This window comes from Hypanus sabinus, chromosome 9, assembly GCF_030144855.1.
Source record: "Hypanus sabinus isolate sHypSab1 chromosome 9, sHypSab1.hap1, whole genome shotgun sequence".
Taxonomy (NCBI): Eukaryota; Metazoa; Chordata; class Chondrichthyes; order Myliobatiformes; family Dasyatidae; genus Hypanus; species Hypanus sabinus.
In genome coordinates this window covers 165,421,234-165,442,531 of record NC_082714.1, presented here as the reverse complement: position 1 = coordinate 165,442,531, position 21,298 = coordinate 165,421,234, and the positions used below count along the sequence as shown (strand labels likewise).

The following is a 21,298-nucleotide window of genomic DNA, read 5'->3' as shown; positions in this document are numbered from 1 at the left end:
TATCCTCATAATTTTGTACAGCTCTATCAAATCTCCTCTCAATCTTCTACATTCTAAAGAATACAGCCCTAACCTATTCAATCTTTCCTTATAACTCAGGTCCACCAAACACAGCAATATCCTTGTATATTTCCTCTGTACACTTTCAATCTTGTTTACATCTTTTCTATAAGTAGGTGACCAAAACCATAAGTCAAGTCAAGTCAACTCAAGTCACTTGTATTGTCATTTTGACCATAACTACTGGTAGAGTACATATTAAAAATGAGACAATGTTTTATAGGACCACAGTGTTACATGACACAGTACAAAAACTAGACTGAACTATGTAAAAAAAAATCACAGAGAAAGCTACACTAGACTACAGACCTACACAGGACTGCATAAAGTGCACAAAAACAGTGCAGGCATTACAATAAATAATAAACAGGACAATAGGGCAAGGTGTCAGTCCAGGCTTCGGGTATTGAGGAGTCTGATAGCTTGGGGGAAGAAACTGTGACATAGTCTGGTTGTGAGAGCCTGAATGCTTCAGAGCCTTTTCCCAGACAGCAGGGGGGAGAAGAGATTGTATGAGACCATGAGATATAGGAGCAGAATTAGGCCTTTCAGCTCCATTGAATCTGCTCCTCTAATTCATCATGGCTGATCCAATTTTTCTTTCAGCCCCACTCTCCTGCTTTTTCTCTGTATCCCTTCTTGCCCTGACCAATCAAGAATCTATCAACTTCTGCCTTTTACATAAAGACTTAGCCTCCACAGCAATCTTTGGCAATGAATTCCACAGATTCACCATTCTCCAGATCATTTTCACTTCATTCCACCTCATCTTCGTTCTAAAAGGACGTCCCTCTATTCTGTGGTTGTGTCCTCGGGTCTTAAGACTCTCCCACCATAGGAAACATCCTCCACATTCACTCTATCAAGGCCTTCCACCATTTGATAGGTTTCAATGAGGTCACCCCTCATTCTTCTGAATTCTAGTGAATACAGGCCTAGAACCATCAAATACTCTTCATACGACAAAGCCATTCAATCCTGGAATCACTGTCATGAACCTCCTTTGAATCCTCTCCAGTTTCAGCACATCCTTTCTCAAATAAGGAGCCCAAAAACTGCTCACAATAATCCGTGAGGCCTCACCAGTGCTTTATAAAGTCTGAACATTACATCCTTGATGGCACACAATGATCCAAATTAGACCTCACCAACGTCTTTAAAATCCCATCTTCTGTACTCAACAGTTTGATTTATGAAGGCCCACATACCAAAAGCTTTCTTTGTGACCCTATCTACCTACGATGCCACTGTCAATGAATTATGGACTACTAGACAGGTATATGGAGGAATTTAAGGTGGAGGGTTATATGGGGGGGGCAGGGTTTAAGAGTCGGCACAACATTGTGGGCTGAATGGCCTGTACTGGGCTGTATTGTTCTTTATTCCCAGATCCCTTTGTTCTACCACATTCATCGGTGCCCTACTGCTCACTGTATAAGACCTCCCCTGGCTGGTCCTACTGAAGTGCAACATCTTGCATTTGTCAGACTAAAATTCCATCTGCCATTTTTCCAGCTGGTTCAGATCCCTCTGCAAGCCATGATAGCCTTCCTTGCTGTCCACTACATCCTCGATCTTGGTATCATATGCAAAATTGCTGATCCAGTTAACCTATTGTCATCCAGATCACTGATAGAGATGAGAAACAGTGAAGGACCAGTCTCTGTGGCATTCCACTAGTCACAGACCTCCAGTCAGAGAGGCAAACCCTCTACTACCACTCTCTGGCTTGGCCCACAAAGCCAATGTCTAATCCATTTTACTACCTCATCTTTAATGCTGAATGACTGACCCTTCTTGACCAGCCACCAATGCGGGACTTTGCCAAATGCTAAAGTCCATGTAGACAACATCCACTGCCTTTCCTTCATCCACTTTCCTGGTAACTTCCTTGAAAAACTCTCTAAGACTGGTAGACACTACTTACCACACACAAAGCCACGATGATCATCCCTTATCAGTCCCTGTCTACCCAAATACTCATATATCCGGTTCCTTCGAGTACCTTCCAATAACTTTCCCACTTTCTCACCAGCCTATAATTTCCTAGTTTACATTTGGAGATCCTTTTAAAACAGTGGAACATCATTAGTTATCCTCCAATCCTCGGAACCTTCCCTGTCGCTCAGGATTTCCGCACTTGCCTCCTGCAGGGTGAAAGTGGTGGGAAGGGACATTCTGGAATGCAGAATGATGTCAGTAGGCGGGGATGGGAATAGCAAACCTGCTGTGGTTCTGGAGAAGGGTGGGGGTGATGAGTCGTTGCGGAGGGGAGGAAACATGGGGAGTGGGGGTGGTGAGCCAGCACACAGCCCCGTGCCAGAACATCTGGTGAGTGCAGCTTGTCGGTGGCTGCAGAAGGGAGAATCTATGTCTGGCCCAGTGGTGGGTCAGAGGTGCAGAGGGCCAGCAGTTTCACATTCATGGGCATTAATATCTCGGATGACCTGTCCTGCATCCAGCACATACAAGCCATGTGACCACCTCTCCTCTCTGGGGATCTGACAGAGATTTGGCAGGCCTCTGAAACCACAGCAAACTTCCACAGACAGGGAGGCAGGGAGGCAGAGAGACACCAAAGATTGTGGGATAACACACAATCTGCCATGGGAGAGGAGCGTCTCAGGGAGAGGAGAGGGAATATAAACAGAACAGTATGGCAAAGAGAGATCATTCACAGTACCACAATACCATGCTGAATATCATCCACAATACCATGCTGAATTTGATGCCAGGGCAGGGGCTTGACTTGAAATACCAACAGTTCCTTCCCTCGCTCTGATGATGAGGGAGGAGGAAAGGGGTTGGGGTGAGGGGTGGTGGTCAGAGCAGAAACGAGGGGGATGAGAGGGGTGGAGGTGGAATGCAGAGAGGATGAGGGATAGAGGAAAGGGGAGGAAATGAGGGGAGAGGAAAGTGGAGGGAATGTGGAGAGGGGACGAGAGGGGTTGGGATGATGAGGGGAGAGGAAAGGTGAGGGAGTGAGGAGAGAGGCAGATGGAGGGACAAGATGGGTTGAGGAGTCCGATGTGGGTCAGGAACAACACAACGAACAGTCTGACTGCATGTTCAACCCCAGACAACACAAGCACACGGAATGTGCACACAGTCACATGTTTAATTTGCCATTACCTGCAGGATGGTCTCGGGTGTGAAGCAGAGGAATGGGAGGTGCAAACTGATGTCGATGACCGGACTGCCCACATCCTCGGGAGGTGGAAGCACGATGTTCAAGGGCCCCAGTTCAAAACTCTGAGTGCACAGGGGTCCAGTCATGCAAAGAGAGGCAAATATCAGTGGTCTGGGACAGCATGGGGCAAGGGGGAGGGAAGGGGGAAGGAAAAGGGCAAAAGGAGGGGAGGGGTGAGGGGGAGAGGAGGAGGTGGTTGACTGGAATTAGACTTCAGAAATGACAAAACACATGCACACCCCTGATGAACACACCACTTATACACACAACACAGACACACAGCTCTCCTGTCCACAAACACCCACAGAATACACACCCCTACACAGACAGACACACACACTCTGCTTACACACAGTTATGTACAACCCATATTCAGACAGACACCAAAACCACATAAATGCACACACACCCATGCCAGTTTTGGAACGTTCATCTTACCAGCTGCAGAGGTCCGGGTGGGGGGCAGGGAACCAGAGCCAGCTGGGCAGCAAACTCCTTCACCTTTTTCTGAAACTGTGCCTCGCTGCAGGCGGTGAGCTCAGACAGTAAGCTGGCAAGGAAGGGTCCGATATTACTGGGGTAGGGACTCATACTCCACAGTGAACCATCAACCAAGGGGTGAAAAATGAGGCCCTGTGGTAGGATCAGTGCACAGCCCAGCCACAATTGTTCGACAGCACCAGCAATCGGCAATGGGGTTCAATTCCGGCTGCTGCCTGTAAGGAGTTTGTACATTCTCCCCGTGACTGCAGCACACTGTTCTACTGATAAATAATACTTGTCCCCTTCACAGAGCACTGAACCCAATAAATAAGTAAATAAATAAAACCCACCCCGTTCACTGTACCGATAAATAAATAAACAAACCCGCCCCCTTCACAGCACACTGTACCAATAAATAAACAAACAAACCCGTCCACTTCAGAGCGCACTGTACAGATAAATAAATAAACAAATAAACAGACCCCATCGCCCTCACAGCGCACCGTACCAATAAATAAATGAATAAACAAACCCGCCCCTTCACAGCACACTGTACCGATAAATAAATAAATAAACAAACCCATCCCCTTCACAGCGCACTGTACGGATAAATAAATAAACAAATAAACAGACCCCATCCCCCTCACAGCGCACTGTACCGATAAATAAATAAATAAACACCCGTCCACTTCACAGTGCACTGTACCGATAAATAAATAAACAAACAAACCCGTCCCCTTCACAGCGCACTGTACCGATAAATAAATAAACAAACAAACCGGTCCCCTTCATAGCGCACTGTACCGATAAATAAATAAATAAACAATCCCGTCCCCTTCACAGCACACTGTACCGATAAATAAATAAACAATCCCGTCCCCTTCACAGCGCACTGTACCGATAAATAAATAAACAATCCCGTCCCCTTCACAGCACACTGTACGGATAAATAAATAAACAAACCCGTCGCCTTCACAGCACACTGTACTGATAAATAAATAAATAAACACCCGTCAACTTCACAGCGCACTGTACTGATAAATAAATAAACAATCCCGTCCCCATCACAGCACACTGTACGGATAAATAAATAAACAAACCCGTCGCCTTCACAGCACACTGTACTGATAAATAAATAAATAAACACCCGTCAACTTCACAGTGCACTGTACTGATAAATAAATAAACAAACAAACCCATCCCCTTCACAAATTGCTCAAAAGATAAGTGAAATTGGTATTTGGTTTATTACTGCCACATGTACTGAACTGCACTGAAAAACTTCCCATTCAACAAGGTTAGTTCACCAGTAGAGCAAGTAAATAGACAGTGTGTGAGGGAGGAAAGGCAGCTGATGGAGAAGGGATGCGCTCAGCCCGAAGATGTAGGGGAGAAGAAAGAAAAGGATAATAAATTTGAATGCATTGTTAGGGATGAAAAGAGAGGAAGGGGTGGAAAGTATCTTAAATGTATCTATTTTAATGCTAGGAGCATTGTAAGAAAGGTGGATGAGCTTAAAGCGTGGATTGATACCTGGAATTATGATGTTGTAGCTATTAGTGAAGCATGGTTGCAGGAAGGGTGTGTTTGGCAACTAAATATTCCTGGATTTAGTTGCTTCAGGTGTGATAGAGTAGGAGGGGCCAGAGGAGGAGGTGTTGCATTGCTTGTCCGAGAAAATCTTATGGCGGTGCTTTGGAAGGATAGATTAGAGAGCTCCTCTAGGGAGGCTATTTGGGTGGAATTGAGAAATGGGAAGGGTGCAGTAACACTGATAGGAGTGTATTATAGGCCACCTAATGGGGAGCGTGAGTTGGAAGAACAAATGTGTACGGAGATAGCAGATATTTGTAGTAAACACAAGGTGGTGATTGTGGGAGATTTTAATTTTCCACACGTAGACTGGGAAGCTCATTCTGTAAAAGGGCTGGATGGTTTAGAGTTTGTGAAATGTGTGCAGGATAGTTTTTTGCAACAATACATAGAAGTACCGACTAGAGATGTGGCAGTGTTGGATCTCCTGTCAGGGAATGCGATAGGTCAGCTGACAGATGTATGTGTTGGGGAGCACTTCGGGTCCAGTGATCACAATAGCATTAGCTTCAATATAATTATGGAGAAGGACAGGACTGGACCTAGAGTTGAGATTTTTGATTGGAGAAAGGCTAACTTTGAGGAGATGCAAAGGGATTTAGAGAGAGTGGATTGGGTCAAGTTGTTTTATGGGAAGGATGTAATAGAGAAATGGAGGTCATTTAAGGGTGAAATTATGAGGGTACAGAATCTTTATGTTCCTGTTAGGTTGAAAGGAAAGGTTAAAGGTTTGAAAGCACCATGGTTTTCAAGGGATATTAGAAACTTGGTTCGGAAAAAGAGGGATGTCTACAATAGATATAGGCAGCATGGAGTAAAGGAATTGCTCGAGGAATATAAAGAATGTAAAAGGAATCTTAAGAAAGAGATTAGAAAAGCTAAAAGAAGATATGAGGTTGGTTTGGCAAATAAGGTGAAAGTAAATCCGAAAGGTTTCTACAGTTATATTAAAAGCAAGAGGATAGTGAGGGATAAAATTGGCCCCTTAGAGAATCAGAGTGGTCAGCTATGTGTGGAGCCGAGGGAGATGGGAGAGATTTTGAACGATTTCTTCTCTTCGGTATTCACTAAGGAGAAGGATATTGAATTGTGTAAGGTGTGGGAAACAAGTAAGGAAGTTATGGGACCTATGACAATTAAAGAGGTGGAAGTACTGACGCTTTTAAGAAATTTAAAAGTGGATAAATCTCCAGGTCCTGACAGGATATTCCCCAGGACCTTGAGGGAAGTTTGTGCAGAAATAGCAGGAGCTCTGACGGAGATCTTTAAGATGTCATTAGAAACGGGGATTGTGCCAGAGGATTGGCGTATTGCTCATGTGGTTCCATTGTTTAAAAAGGGTTCTAGAAGTAAGCCTAGCAATTATAGACCTGTCAGTTTGACATCAGTGGTGGGTAAATTAATGGAAGGTATTCTTAGAGATAGTATTTATAATTATCTGGATAGACAGGATCTGATTAGGAGTAGCCAGCATGGATTTGTGCGTGGAAGGTCATGTTTGACAAACCTTATTGAATTTTTTGAAGAAGTTATGAGGAATGTTGACGAGGGTAAGGCAGTGGAAGTAGTCCATATGGACTTCAGCAAAGCCTTTGACAAAGTTCCACATGGAAGGTTAGTTAAGAAGGTTCAGTCGTTAGGTATTAATGATGGAGTAATAAAATGGATTCAACAGTGTCTAGATGGGAGATGCCAGAGAGTAGTGGTGGATAATTGTTTATCGGGATGGAGGCCGGTGACTAGCGGGGTGCCTCAGGGATCTGTTTTGGGCCCAATGTTGTTTGTAATATACATAAATGATCTGGATGATGGGGTGGTAAATTGGATTAGTAAGTATGCCGATGATACTAAGGTAGGAGGTGTTGTCGATAATGTGGTGGGTTCTCAAAGCTTGCAGGGAGATTTATGCCGGTTAGAAGAATGGGCTGAACGTTGGCAGATGGAGTTTAATGCTGAGAAGTGTGAGGTTTTAGATTTTGGCAGGAATAATCCAAATAGAACATACAGAGTAAATGGTAGGGCATTGAGGAATGCAGAGGAACAGAGAGATCTAGGAATAACAGTGCATAGTTCCCTGAAGGTGGAGTCTCATGTAGATAGGGTGGTGAAGAAGGCTTTTGTAACGCTGGCCTTTATAAATCAAAGCATTGAGTACAGAAGTTGGAATGTAATGTTAAAATTGTACAAGGCATTGGTAAGGCCAAATTTAGAATATTGTGTGCAGTTCTGGTCACCGAATTATAGGAAAGATATCAATAAATTAGAGAGAGTGCAGAGACGAGAGACGATTTACTAGGATGTTACCTGGGTTTCAGCACTTAAGTTACAGAGAAAGGTTGAACAAGTTAGGTCTCTATTCATTGGAGCGTAGAAGGTTGAGGGGGGATTTGATCGAGGTATTTAAAATTTTGAGAGGGATAGATAGAGTTGATGTGAATAGGCTGTTTCCATTGAGAGTAGGGGAGATTCAAACGAGAGGACATGATTTGAGAGTTGGGGGGCAGAAGTTTAAGGGAAACACGAGAGGGTATTTCTTTACTCAGAGAGTGATAGCTGTGTGGAATGAGTTTCCTGTATAAGTAGTAGAGGCCAGTTCAGTTGTGTCATTTAAGGTAAAATTGGATAGGTATATGGACAGGAAAGGAGTGGAGGGTTATGGGCTGAGTGCGGATAGGTGGGACTAGGTGAGATTAAGAGTTCGGCACGGACTAGGAGGGCCGAGATGGCCTGTTTCCGTGCTGTGATTGTTATATGGTTTATATGGTTATACATATCGTTTCACCAGATCAGTACACTGAGGTAGTTTGATTCCACATGTGTAAAGGAGATGAAATAACTGCTACTCCAGATCCACAATGGTGCAAAGAAAGACAATAAATATATATTTATATATATATAAATAGCTTATACACAATGATTGATTGATTTTAAGTCCACAAGTACACTTGGCTGGACATAAGGTGACTGACAGGAAATGATAAAGTAGTGGTGGAGTTAGTGGGGGGGAGAGGTGTTGATCGGTCTTACTGCTTGGGGAAAGTCACTGTTTTTGAGTCTGGTGGTCCTGGCGTGGATACTACGTAGCCTCCTCCCTGATGGGAGTGGGACAGACAGTCCATGAGCTGGGTGGGTGAGTTCCTTCATGCTGTTACTGGCCCCTTTCTGTATATATATCCCTGATGCTGGGTAGGCTGGTGCCATTGGGCAATTTTGACTGCCCGTTGTAGTACAAGGGAAAACAATGCAGAATGAAGTGGTACAGTTACAGAGAAAGTGCAGTGAGGCAGGCAGTATGGTGCAAGATTATAATGAGGTAGACTGAGAGGCCAAGAGTCCGTCTATTATACTGGAGGACCATTTAATAGCCTTGACAGTGGGGTACAAGCTGTCCTTGAACCTAGTGTGATGTGCTTTCAGGCTTTTGTATCTTCTGCCTGACAGGAAGGTGAGATGGGAGAAGAGAGAATGTTCAAAGTTCCAAGTAAAATTTATTATCAAAGTACATGCACGTCACCACATACAACCCTGGGATTCTTTTCCTGCGGGCATACTCAGCAAATCTATTAAAAAAGCAACTGTAAACAGGATCAATGGGCAACAATCTGTGCAAATGCAAATATAAATAAATAATGTGAGCATCAAGTAACAAGATAAAGAGTCCTAAAGTGAGACCTTTGGTTGTGGGAACACCAGAAGTAGAATGAGTGTAGTTATCTACTTTGATTCAAGAGCCTGATGGTTGAGGGGTAGTAACTGTTCTTGAACCTGGTGGTGTGAGTCCTGAGGCTCCTGTACCTATAACCTGATGGCAGGAGCAAGAAAAGAACATGGCCTGGGTGGTGAGGATCTTTGATGGTAGATGCTGCTTTTCTATGACATTTCATGTAGATGTGCTCAATGTTTGGAAGGGCTTTACCCTTGATGTACTGGGCTGAATCCACTACCTTTCATAGGGTTTTCCACACAAAGGCATTGGTGTTCCCATACTAGGCCATAATGCAGCCAGTCAGCACACTTTCCACGGTTTTTGATGACATGCCAAATCTCAGACTCCTGAAGAATTTTTGAGGAGCTGTCATGCTTTCTTTGCAATTATATTTATATGATGGGTCTAGGACAGGTCCTCTGAGATTGTGACACCAAGGAATTTAAAGTTACTGACCCTCTTCACCTCTGCTGCTCCGATGAATACTGGCTCGTGGATCTCTAGTTTCCCTCTCCTGAAGTCTACAGCTAGTTCCTTGGTCTCACTGACATTGAGTGAGAGGCTGTTCTTATTACACCACTAGCCCAAGTTTTCAATCTCCCTCCTGTATGTCAATTCATCACCGCCTTTGATACGGCCCACAACAGTGGAGGCATCAGCCAACTTGAATATGGTGTTGGATCTGTACTTAGCCGCACAGTCATAGGTGTAAAGTGAGTAGAGCGGGGGCTAAGTACACATCCCTGTGGTGCTCCTGTGCTTATGGAAATCGTGGAGGAGATGTTTTTCCCAATCCAAACTGACTAGGGTCTACGTGTGAGCAAATCCAGGATCCAATTGCACAAGGGGGTATTGAGGCTCAGGTCTTGGAGTTTACTGATTAATTTTGAGGAGATGATAGTATTGAATGCCAAGCTGTAATCAATAAAGAACATCCTGATGTATGCAACTTTGCTGTCCAGATATTCCAGGGTTGTGTGAAGAGCCAACGAGATGGCATCTGCTGTGAACCTGTTGCTTCGGTAGACAAATTGGAATGGATCCAAGTCGTTACTCAGACAGGAGCTAATACATTTCAACAGCTGCCTCTCAAAACACTTCATCACTGTGGATGTAAGTGTACTGGACAATAGTCATTGAGGGAGGTCACCACACTCTTCTTGGGCTCTGACGATTGAAGCCTGCTTGAAGCAGGTGGGGTACCACACACTGCCGGAGCGAGAGGTTGAAGATATCCGTGAACACAACAACCAGTTGGTCAGCACAGGTCTTCAAGTACTCTGTCAGGACTGGATGCTTTTCTTGGATTCACCCTCTTGAAGGAAGAAAGCTGAAAAGTGAGTGAGGGAGGTTGGAGGCACGAGCAAACTGAGGAGAAGAGACCGAGAATTCAGGATTCCGTTCACAAAATGCAAACTTTCCCAAGTGTCACTCTGTGCTTCTGGGTTTGGAAGACTGAGACGCCACAAACCAGACTGGGTTCACTCTGTCTTCTGTCCTTTTGTGTTCCCTCCCCACCCATCAATGGTTCCCCAGTACAATGGGATGCGTGGCCCTACTATCTACCTTGTTATGACCCTGCACTTCATCTGTCTGTTTGCACTGCACTTTCTCACATTCTGTTCTGCATTCTGTTATTGTTTTCTCAATCTTCAGTTCAAGAATAGAGGGGTCATGTTGCAACTCTACAAATCTCTGGTGAGACCGCACTTAGAGTATTGTGTTCAATTCTGGTCACCTCATTATAGGAAGGATGCGGAAGCTATGGAGAGGGTGCAGAAGAGATCTACCAGGATGTTGCCTGGTTTGGAGAACAAGTCATATGAAGCAAGGTTCTATTTATTATAAATTACTATGATTGCACATTGCACATTTAGCTGGAGACGTAATGTAAAGATTTTTTACTCCTCATGTATGTGAAGGATGCAAGAAATAAAGTCAATTCAATTCAATTCTTTTGTGTCAAAGTGAAAACGAATTTCTACAAATTGATCTAAGCTTATTACAATTATTAAACTCAAAATAATTGATTACATAAGTATTCACCCCCTTCAAGTTAGTATTTAGTAGATGCACTTTTGGCAGCAATTACAGCCTTGAGTCTGTGTGGATAGTCTCTATCAGCTTTGCACATCTAGACATTGCAATTTTTCCCAATTCTTCTTTACAAAACTGCTCAAGTTCTGTCAGACTGCATGTGAATCGTAACTTAACAGCCCTTTTTAAGTCCAGTCACAAATTTTCAATTAGATTGAGGTCTGGTCTCTGACTTGGCCACTCCAGGTCATTAACTGTTGTTTTTAAAGACAGTCCTGTGTAGCTTTGGCTTTATGCTTGGAGTCATTGTCTTGCTGGGGGGAAAACTTCTCACAATCTCTTGCAGATTGCGTCAGGATTTCCCATAACTATGCTGCATTCATTTAACCCTCTACCTTCACAAGCTTTCCAGGGCCTGCTGCAGTGAAGCATCCCCACAGTGTGATGCAGTCACCACCGTGCTTCACGGTAGGGGATGGTGTTTTTGATGTGTGGTGTTTGGCTTACACCAAACAGTGTTTGGTCTGATGGTCGGAAAATTCAATTTTGGTTTCATCAGACCATAGAACCTTCTTCCAGCTGACCTCAGAGTCTCCCACATGCCTTCTACCAAACTCTAGCCGAGATTTCATGTGAGATTTTTTTTAACAGTGGCTTCCTCTTTGCCACTCTCCCATAAAGCTGCGACTGGTGAATCACCCGGGCAACAGCTGCCTCCCATCTCAGCCACTGAAGCTTGTAACTCCTCTAGAGTTGTCATCGGTCTCTTAGTGACCTCCCTCACTAGTCTGCTTTGTGCATGATCACTCAGTTTTTGGGGATGGTCTGCTCTAGGCAGATTTATAGCTAACTATACTCCAAAGGACATTCAGTGACTTGGAAATTTTCTTGTATCCATCTCCTGACTTGTACTTTTCAATAATCTTTTCACAGAGTTGCTTGGAGTGTTCTTCTGTCTTCACGGTGTAGCTTTTGCCAGGATACTGACTCACCAGCAGTTAGACCTTCCAGACACAGGTGTATTCCTTGACTCCACACAGGTAATCCCCATTACACTAATTATGTGACTTCTAAAACCAACTGGCTGCACTAGTGTCATATTAAAGAGAATGAAGACTTATGCCATCAATTATGTTGTACTTTATATTTGTAACTAACTTAGATCACTTTGTAGAGATGTGTTTTCACTTGGACACGAGAGTGTCTTTTTCTGTTGATCATTATCAAAAAAAAAGCCAAATTAAATCCACTGTAATTCCATGTTGTACAACAATAAAAGATGGAAATTTCCAAGGAGGTGGGTTGAATAGTTTTCATAGGCACTCTATGTATTTCTTATTGTAATATAGAGTTTTTTATTGTGTATTTGCTGCTGCAAATCAACAATTTCATGACATTTGCCAGAGATATTAAGCCTGATTCTAGCCTATATGTGTTTGGAATGTGGAAGAAAACCCACGGAGTCACGGGTGAATGTATAAACTCCTTCAGACGATGGTGTGTATTGAACCTGTAATAGCACTACAGTAACAGCTGGGTTACCATGCTGTTTCTGTGTGTATCTTCTGTAGTTCACTTACCAGGAGAGGCAGTCCTTGAGCGCAGTGTAATACGGGAATTTGGTAATCACACAGATGGCGTAGGGGACCTGCAGACAGACAGCTTCTGCCGCTGGCTCTGAGCCCGGGGTTTCTGCAGGATGCAGATCGCTCTCCTACAGGGCAAAATCATTGTGTCAGACAGTGGCAATTACCCCTCCTCTTCCTGAAAAATAACCACATCCTGCCCCCTCCCAAGGAGTACCAGACAAAGCACAGGAAAACTCTGCCTGGCGCCTTCAGTAAATCAACAGGCAAAGCGTTCAAAGTTCAAAGTACATACATGTCACCATATACAACCCTGAGATTCCTTTTTGTGGGCATTCACAGTAACTACACAGTAAATTCTCCAACGTGTGCTAACTAGCGAACTAAAAGTTCTCTTCACAAGGATTTTCACACAGCAGCATCTATCCTTCCAAATGAGATCTGTGAGCCTTTCACCGTGTTCTTCTCTGACGTTCATTCTCCGTTTCTTTTCCCCTCTACAATCTCCCGCTCTCTACATCCCATTCTTTTACCTGCATCTAGCTAGAATGTTCCTAAGACAAAGCCTATTGGCTAATTCAACAATTTAATTCAACTTAATCAACTGAATTTTTATTTTAAACAGCAAAAATGAAATACTCAATTGTATAATGTAATTAAAGCAACAGTTAATGCATTTTGAGAAAGTCTGCAGAAAATAAAATACCCAACAATGTAACTGCATTAATAAAAGAAAGCATGGTCTTTCAAGCAGGCATTACACATGTATGCCAAATTCAACCTTGAGGTTCCTTTCCTTGCAGGGATTCACAGGAAAGCAAAGAAACATATTAGAACCCACAATAAACCAAAGACTGACAAATATCCAATGTGGAAATAATAAAAAAGTAAGCAAATAAATTGGAGAACAAGAACTGCAGAGTCCTCGAAACTCAGTCTACAGGCTGCCAAGTCAGTTCAATACTGATGCAAGTGAACTTGGTTCAGAAGCCCAGTGGTTGTAGGGCAGCAACTGCTCCTTAACATTGCAACATGGGGCCCAACAACACCTCAACCTGGCAACGTGGAGCCGAACAACACCTCAACCGGGCACCATGGGGCCTAACAACACCTCAAACTGGCAAACTGGGGCCCAATTCTCTGACACCTCAACCTGGCAACGTGGGGCCCAATCCTCTGACACCTCAACCTGGCAACATGGGGCCCAATCCTCTGACACCTCAACCTGGCAACGTGGGACCCAATCCACTGACACCTCAACCTGGCAACGTGGGGCCCAATCCTCTGACACCTCAACCTGGCAACGTGGGGCCCAATCCTCTGACACCTCAACCTGGCAACACTGGACCCAATCCTCTGACACCTCAACCTGGCAACGTGAAGCCCAATCCTCTGACATCTCAACCTGGCAACGTGGGGCCCAATCCTCTGACACCTCAAACTGGCAAACTGGGGCCCAATTCTCTGACACCTCAACCTGGCAACACAGGACCCAATCCTCTGACACCTCAACCTGGCAACAAGGGACCCAATCCTCTGACACCTCAACCTGGCAACACGGGACCCAATCCTCTGACACCTCAACCTGGCAACGTGACGCCCAATCCTCTGACACCTCAACCTGGCAACACGGGACCCAATCCTCTGACACCTCAACCTGGCAACACTGGACCCAATCCTCTGACACCTCAACCTGGCAACGTGGGGCCCAATCCTCTGACATCTCAACCTGGCAACGTGGGGCCCAATCCTCTGACACCTCAACCTGGCAACACGGGACCCAATCCTCTGACACCTCAACCTGGCAACACTGGACCCAATCCTCTGACACCTCAACCTGGCAACACGGGACCCAACCCTCTGACACCTCAACCAGGCAACGTGGGGCCCAATCCTCTGACACCTCAACCTGGCAATGTGGGGCCCAATCCTCTGACACCTCAACCTGGCAACACTGGACCCAATCCTCTGACACCTCAACCTGGCAACACTGGACCCAATCTTCTGACACCTCAACCTGGCAACACGGGACCCAACCCTCTGACATCTCAACCTGGCAACGTGGGGCCCAATCCTCTGACACCTCAACCTGGCAACACGGGACCCAATCCTCTGACACCTCAACCTGGCAACACTGGACCCAATCCTCTGACACCTCAACCTGGCAACACGGGACCCAATCCTCTGACACCTCAACCAGGCAACGTGGGGCCCAATCCTCTGACACCTCAACCTGGCAACGTGGGACCCAATCCTCTGACATCTCAACCTGGCAACACTGGACCCAATCTTCTGACACCTCAACCTGGCAACACGGGACCCAATCCTCTGACACCTCAACCTGGCAACACGGGACCCAATCCTCTGACACCTCAACCTGGCAACACTGGACCCAATCCTCTGACACCTCAACCTGGCAACACGGGACCCAACCCTCTGACACCTCAACCAGGCAACGTGGGGCCCAATCCTCTGACACCTCAACCTGGCAACGTGGGGCCCAATCCTCTGACACCTCAACCTGGCAACAAGGGACCCAATCCTCTGACACCTCAACCTGGCAACGTGACGCCCAATCCTCTGACACCTCAACCTGGCAACGTGGGGCCCAATCCTCTGACACCTCAACCTGACAACACCGGACCCAATCCTCTGACACCTCAACCTGGCAACGTGGGGCCCAATCCTCTGACACCTCAACCTGGCAACGTGGGGCCCAATCCTCTGACACCTCAACCTGGCAACACGGGACCCAATCCTCTGACACCTCAACCTGGCAACGTGGGACCCAATCCTCTGACACCTCAACCTGGCAACGTGGGACCCAATCCTCTGACACCGCAACCTGGCAACGTGACGCCCAATCCTCTGACACCTCAACCTGGCAACGTGATGCCCAATCCTCTGACACCTCAACCTGGCAACACTGGACCCAATCCTCTGACACCTCAACCTGGCAACGTGGGACCCAATCCTCTGACACCTCAACCTGGCAACGTGGGGCCCAATCCTCTGACACCTCAACCTGGCAACGTGGGGCCCAATCCTCTGACATCTCAACCTGGCAACGTGGGGCCCAATCCTCTGACACCTCAACCTGGCAACACGGGACCCAATCCTCTGACACCTCAACCTGGCAACGTGGGGCCCAATCCTCTGACATCTCAACCTGGCAACGTGAAGCCCAATCCTCTGACACCTCAACCTGGCAACGTGGGGCCCAATCCTCTGACACCTCAACCTGGCAACGAGAAGCCCAATCCTCTGACACCTCAACCTGGCAACACTGGACCCAATCCTCTGACACCTCAACCTGGCAACGTGAAGCCCAATCCTCTGACACCTCAACCTGGCAACGTGGGGCCCAATCCTCTGACACCTCAACCTGACAACACCGGACCCAATCCTCTGACACCTCAACCTGGCAACGAGAAGCCCAATCCTCTGACACCTCAACCTGGCAACACTGGACCCAATCCTCTGACACCTCAACCTGGCAACGTGGGGCCCAATCCTCTGACACCTCAACCTGGCAACACAGGACCCAATCCTCTGACACCTCAACCTGGCAACGTGGGGCCCAATCCTCTGACACCTCAACCTGGCAATGTGGGACCCAATCCTCTGACACCTCAACCTGACAACACCGGACCCAATCCTCTGACACCTCAACCTGGCAACACAGGACCCAATCCTCTGACACCTCAACCTGGCAACGTGGGGCCCAATCCTCTGACACCTCAACCTGGCAACGTGGGACCCAATCCTCTGACACCTCAACCTGGCAACGTGGGGCCCAATCCTCTGACACCTCAACCTGGCAACGTGGGACCCAATCCTCTGACACCTCAACCTGGCAACGTGAAGCCCAATCCTCTGACACCTCAACCTGGCAACACTGGACCCAATCCTCTGACACCTCAACCTGGCAACACTGGACCCAATCCTCTGACACCTCAACCTGGCAACACGGGACCCAACCCTCTGACACCTCAACCTGGCAACGTGGGACCCAATCCTCTGACACCTCAACCTGGCGACATGGTTCCCAATCCTCTGACACCTCAACCAGGCAACACGGGACCCAATCCTCTGACACCTCAACCTGGCAATGTGACGCCGAATCCTCTGACACCACAACCTGGCAACACTGGACCCAATCCTCTGACACCTCAACCTGGCAACGTGAAGCCCAATCCTCTGACACCACAACCTGGCAACACTGGACCCAATCCTCTGACACCTCAACCTGGCAACACAGGACCCAATCCTCTGACACCTCAACCTGGCAACACGGGACCCAATCCTCTGACACCTCAACCTGGCAACACGGGACCCAATCCTCTGACGCCTCAACCTGGCAACGTGGGGCCCGATCTTCTGACACCTCAACCTGGCAATGTGGGGCCCAATCCTCTGACACCTCAACCTGGCAACGTGGGGCCAATGTTCCAACACCTCAACCTTGCAAGATGGGACACAATGCTCCTATTGGTATCAGCCAATGGTAGTTGCAGGAACAGAGGGAGTATACCAGGTTCCAATCCCACAAATTACCCACTCCCCACCCCTTGCTCTGGGATCCGCCCCCTCATCACCGCTGGACTCAGAAAAAATTATGAACCCTCAACCATCAAGCTCTTGAACGAGAGGAGATAACATCATTCAATTTCTCTCGCCCCATCACTGAACTGTCCCCACAGCTATAGACTCACCTTCAAGGACTCTTCATCTCAATATAGAAACTAAATGTCAGGCAGCTATATGGTGACATATATGTACTTTGATAATAAGTTTAAACCATAAGACATAGGAGCACAAGTAGGCCACTTGGCGTATTGTGGCAGGTTTACTAACCCTCAACCCCATTCTCCTGCCTCTGGTTTTCTCTCCAGTTAGAAACTATTCTACGTCTTTATTCCTTCTACCAAAGTGTAACTTCCTTACACAGTTCAGTAACACCAAGTTCTATCCCAATTTCCCCTTCCCTGTCTCTGAATGTTCCCAAACTAATTTCAGAAATCCCGACCTCGAGTGGAACTGCTCACTGTCTCTGACTATTGCAAAGAGACCAGTGTCTGAAGAAACGGTGATATTCCAGTCCTCACCTTGATCTCTCGATGCACCTGAAGCACCACACCATGTTGTCGGTCACCCAGAATATCCGTCAGTACCAGGAAGTGAAAGGAGTCATCTCTTCCTTCAGTGTCCAGATGAAATCCATCTGGGAAGGTGCAGCAGTGGTGGGAAGGGAGAGGTAGAAGGGAAAGAAGAGGAAGGGAGAGAGGAAGAAGAGAGTAAGAGAGAGAGAGAGAGAGGTGAGGGGGAGTGGGAGGGGAGAATGAAAACGAATCACATTCAAATAGAGCAAAGTTAGAAAGGGAAGCACAGAGAGAAAAAATGAGAGAAGAGAGAGGGAGAGAGTTAGAGAAAGGAGAGGTGTGTGGGGGTGAAAGATAGATTGACAGAGAGAATTGGAGACACAGATAAAGGCAGAGGGAGGTAGAAGAGCAACAGGTAACAGATTAATAGATGGAGGGAAAGAGAGCGAGAATTAGAGGCAGGAGAAGGTGTGGAGGGATAGAAAGAACAGGAGTGGGAAACAGAGAAAATGAAAAAGGAAGAATATGAGGGCAAGAGTGAATAAGCGAGGGTTAAAGGGAGAGAGAGTCAGATTGAGGCAGGGACAAAGAGTGGAGGAGAGAGATGAAGAGTGGGGATGAGATGGACAGAGAGATTAGAGAGACGACGAGGGACAGACATGAAGCAAGGGGAGACAAATGAATAATCCAATTTCCTCTTATTTGATGTCTGCTTTCCCAAATCCCCACAGCTAAAGAGATTCATCAACTTTAGACAGATACTAGTGTCAACTAATCTCACTCTCCCTCCTACCCACCTAACACAGCACCAGGGTCAGAGTTCTCTGTCCATCTGTAATAAGATCAAAAGACCACCATCTTTCTACTACCTGATTACTGTGGCTCCGGAGACATTGTCAAAATGAAGACAGCAGGGACAGCAGGCACTGGAATCTGGATCAATCCACAAACCACTGGATTGAGCAGCCTCTGTTGGGAGTGAGGACAAAGGATTGTCTAGGGCAAGGGTCGGCAACCCGCGGCTCCGGAGCCGCATGCAGCTCTTTCATCTCTGTGCTGCGGCTCCCCGTAGTTTGTTAGTTTTTGAAATGTAATTCGAAATTTGAAGATTATGGTGATCTTGTACAATCTAAAAACGTTGTGGAGACCCCATTTCCTGGCACATCCGAACCGGCTCACAATTAGCCACTGTTCCGGCTAAGGGAGATAGCCTACGGGGGTTTGTGAGTACGTGTCTTTTGGAGCATCCGCGCCCACGGGGACGGGTTGAGGGAGGCTTTAAATCAAGGCTGTTTAGTTCGAATAAAGTTACCTTTGACTGCAGTGTCTTTATTTTAGCGCTGCATGTAGCGCTACACCGCTACAACGTGTTTTTTATCGCTATTAATATACATCACCACTGCCAATGCCTGACACCCGCCAATGCGCGCTTTCTTTTAATTCTTCGATCCAAGGTAGGCTACTTATGGAGTAACCTTCAACCCAACGTCTTTTTTTCGGAGTTCAAAATGTTTTTGTTGCATGCAGAAATGTAATTTCGTTTTCTCTGCAGGAGTTCATCAATTTCATAAATGTAACACATTATAGTTTGTTTATACATAGCATAAAGGCAAAAAAAACCGTTGTATGCAGTGTTACTTCATTTTAAATGTCAAACGGGTTTTGTGGCTCCCAGTGTTTTCTTTTCTGTGGGAAATGGGTCCATATTGGCTCTTTCAGTGGTAAACGTTGCCGACCCCTGGTCTAGGGACAAGGGAGTGAGCAGTCCTCTCCCTCCAGCAATGTTGAGGCCCTCCTGCAGATTGTTAGTTGTCCAAACTCTCTCTCTGTAAGTGATGAGGGTTGGAAGCAAGAAACGGGGGAGGGGACCTATTGGAACATGAAAGGGCATTCAATACCTTAAGCCCACGCTGATCTACACATCGTGACTCCACAGCTCTCTGCCCCCTCTTCTCAAACACAGATTCACCTATCCTGCTTTTGAGGATCACAGCCTCAGAATACGAGGATGTCCTTTAGAACAGAGATGAGGAGGAATTACTTTAGCCACAGGATGGAATTATTTAATTATTAAATCTATGGAATTCATTGCCACAGATGGCTGTGGAAACCAGGTCATTGAGTATATTTAAAGTGGAGGTCGAGAGGTTCTTGAATTGTGAGGATGTCAAAGGCTACAGGAGAAGGCAGGAGAAAGGGAAATCAGCTGTGATGGAATTCTCACAAAGACTCGTTAGGCTGAATGGCCTATTTCTGTCACAATGTCTGATGGTCTTCTCAGCAGACCCGCAGACCCTGTGGCCTTTGAGGGAGAGAGTGCGGGTTTGGAACAGCTGTTTTTCATTGCCTTTTAACCCTTTCAGCTCCAGTGCCATTCTATGACAGTGAACCCTAGTGGTCCCTTCAACCACAGCTGTGGTGGGCAGGCTGGAAACATTTGCCCCTGAGTTGGGAGTTCTCAACAGAGGCTCCACACTGTCCTCTTGGGTTAACATCCAGTCTGAAACCTGACAATATGCTGTTCAAGGACCTCTTGATGGGCAAAGGACAAATAGTGAGGTGTTACACCCTGGTGGGTGGGGGCGGGGTGGGCTTTATCAGGTGAATGTTGGGAACCCACAATTTTCTCCCTGGTCAGTTTCACCACACAAATCGGTGCCAGCTAATCTAATTATGTCTCTATAGAGACAGCTCTATAGAGAAGTTCAAATCGTGGCCCAGTATGGGTGGGTTTGTTAGCTGTCCTATGGCCATGGCTTGGGGTGGGGTGGGGGGGGGAGTCTGAAACTGGACTGACAAGCATGGACAATGGAGAGGACCTTCATCCTGTCCACCCGTCCGTTGGGTCGGCCTACGTACAGGACAAGCCATTCCCACCACCTGTCAGTGCCATCGGACTGTTGGGCAGGCAGTCAGCTCTGTGTTAATGCTGGGCCAATTTCAAAAGGGACAAGTTCAAAGTGGGGCTGATGGGTGTGAGGTTCAGTGGTCTGATAGAGGTGTATAAAGTCATGAGGTGTGTAGGTGGGGTAAATACACACAGTCCTTTTCCCCAGGGAAAGGGAATCAAAAATTAGAGGGCACACGTTTAAGATGAGGGGGTAAAGATTGACAAAGGACACGAGGGACAGCTTTTCCATTCTGAGGGTGGTCTATATATGGAACAAGGTTCCAGGGAAGTGATTGAAGCAGTTACCTTAACAACACTTACACCGAGATGTGGACAGAAAAGGTTTAGACCAAGGGGTTCCCAACCTGAGGCCCACGGGCCCTCAGTTTATGGTAGGGAGTCCATGTTATAAAAAAAGGTTGAGAACTCTTGATTTAGAGGGATTTGGGGAAAATGTGAGCAAAAGGAATAACTTAGAAGGGAACCTTGGTCGACATGGAGCAGATGGGCTGAAGGGCCTGTGTATGTGTTGTTTTATCCTATGACTCTCATTCCTTCAATGCACAAAACTCTGAGAGGAAGGGGATTGAGGGAAAGCGGGTGAGATGCAGCGAACAACTAATTAATATAGGCCAAGCCCCTCTGACCGCT

General features: G+C 46.5%; 1 protein-coding gene across 1 annotated transcript in view; it reads right to left on the bottom strand.

Moving 5' to 3' along the window:
* LOC132400008 (DENN domain-containing protein 3-like) overlaps positions 1-21,298 on the bottom strand; it is a 133,210-nt gene that overhangs the window by 76,087 nt on the left and 35,825 nt on the right. The window contains exons 4-7 of the mRNA XM_059981052.1: positions 17,764-17,879; positions 12,650-12,783; positions 3,689-3,800; positions 3,193-3,312 (exon numbers count right to left, since the gene is read on the bottom strand). Coding sequence (XP_059837035.1) covers positions 3,193-3,312; positions 3,689-3,800; positions 12,650-12,783; positions 17,764-17,879 — 482 coding nt within the window. The remainder of the gene's footprint in view (positions 1-3,192; positions 3,313-3,688; positions 3,801-12,649; positions 12,784-17,763; positions 17,880-21,298) is intronic.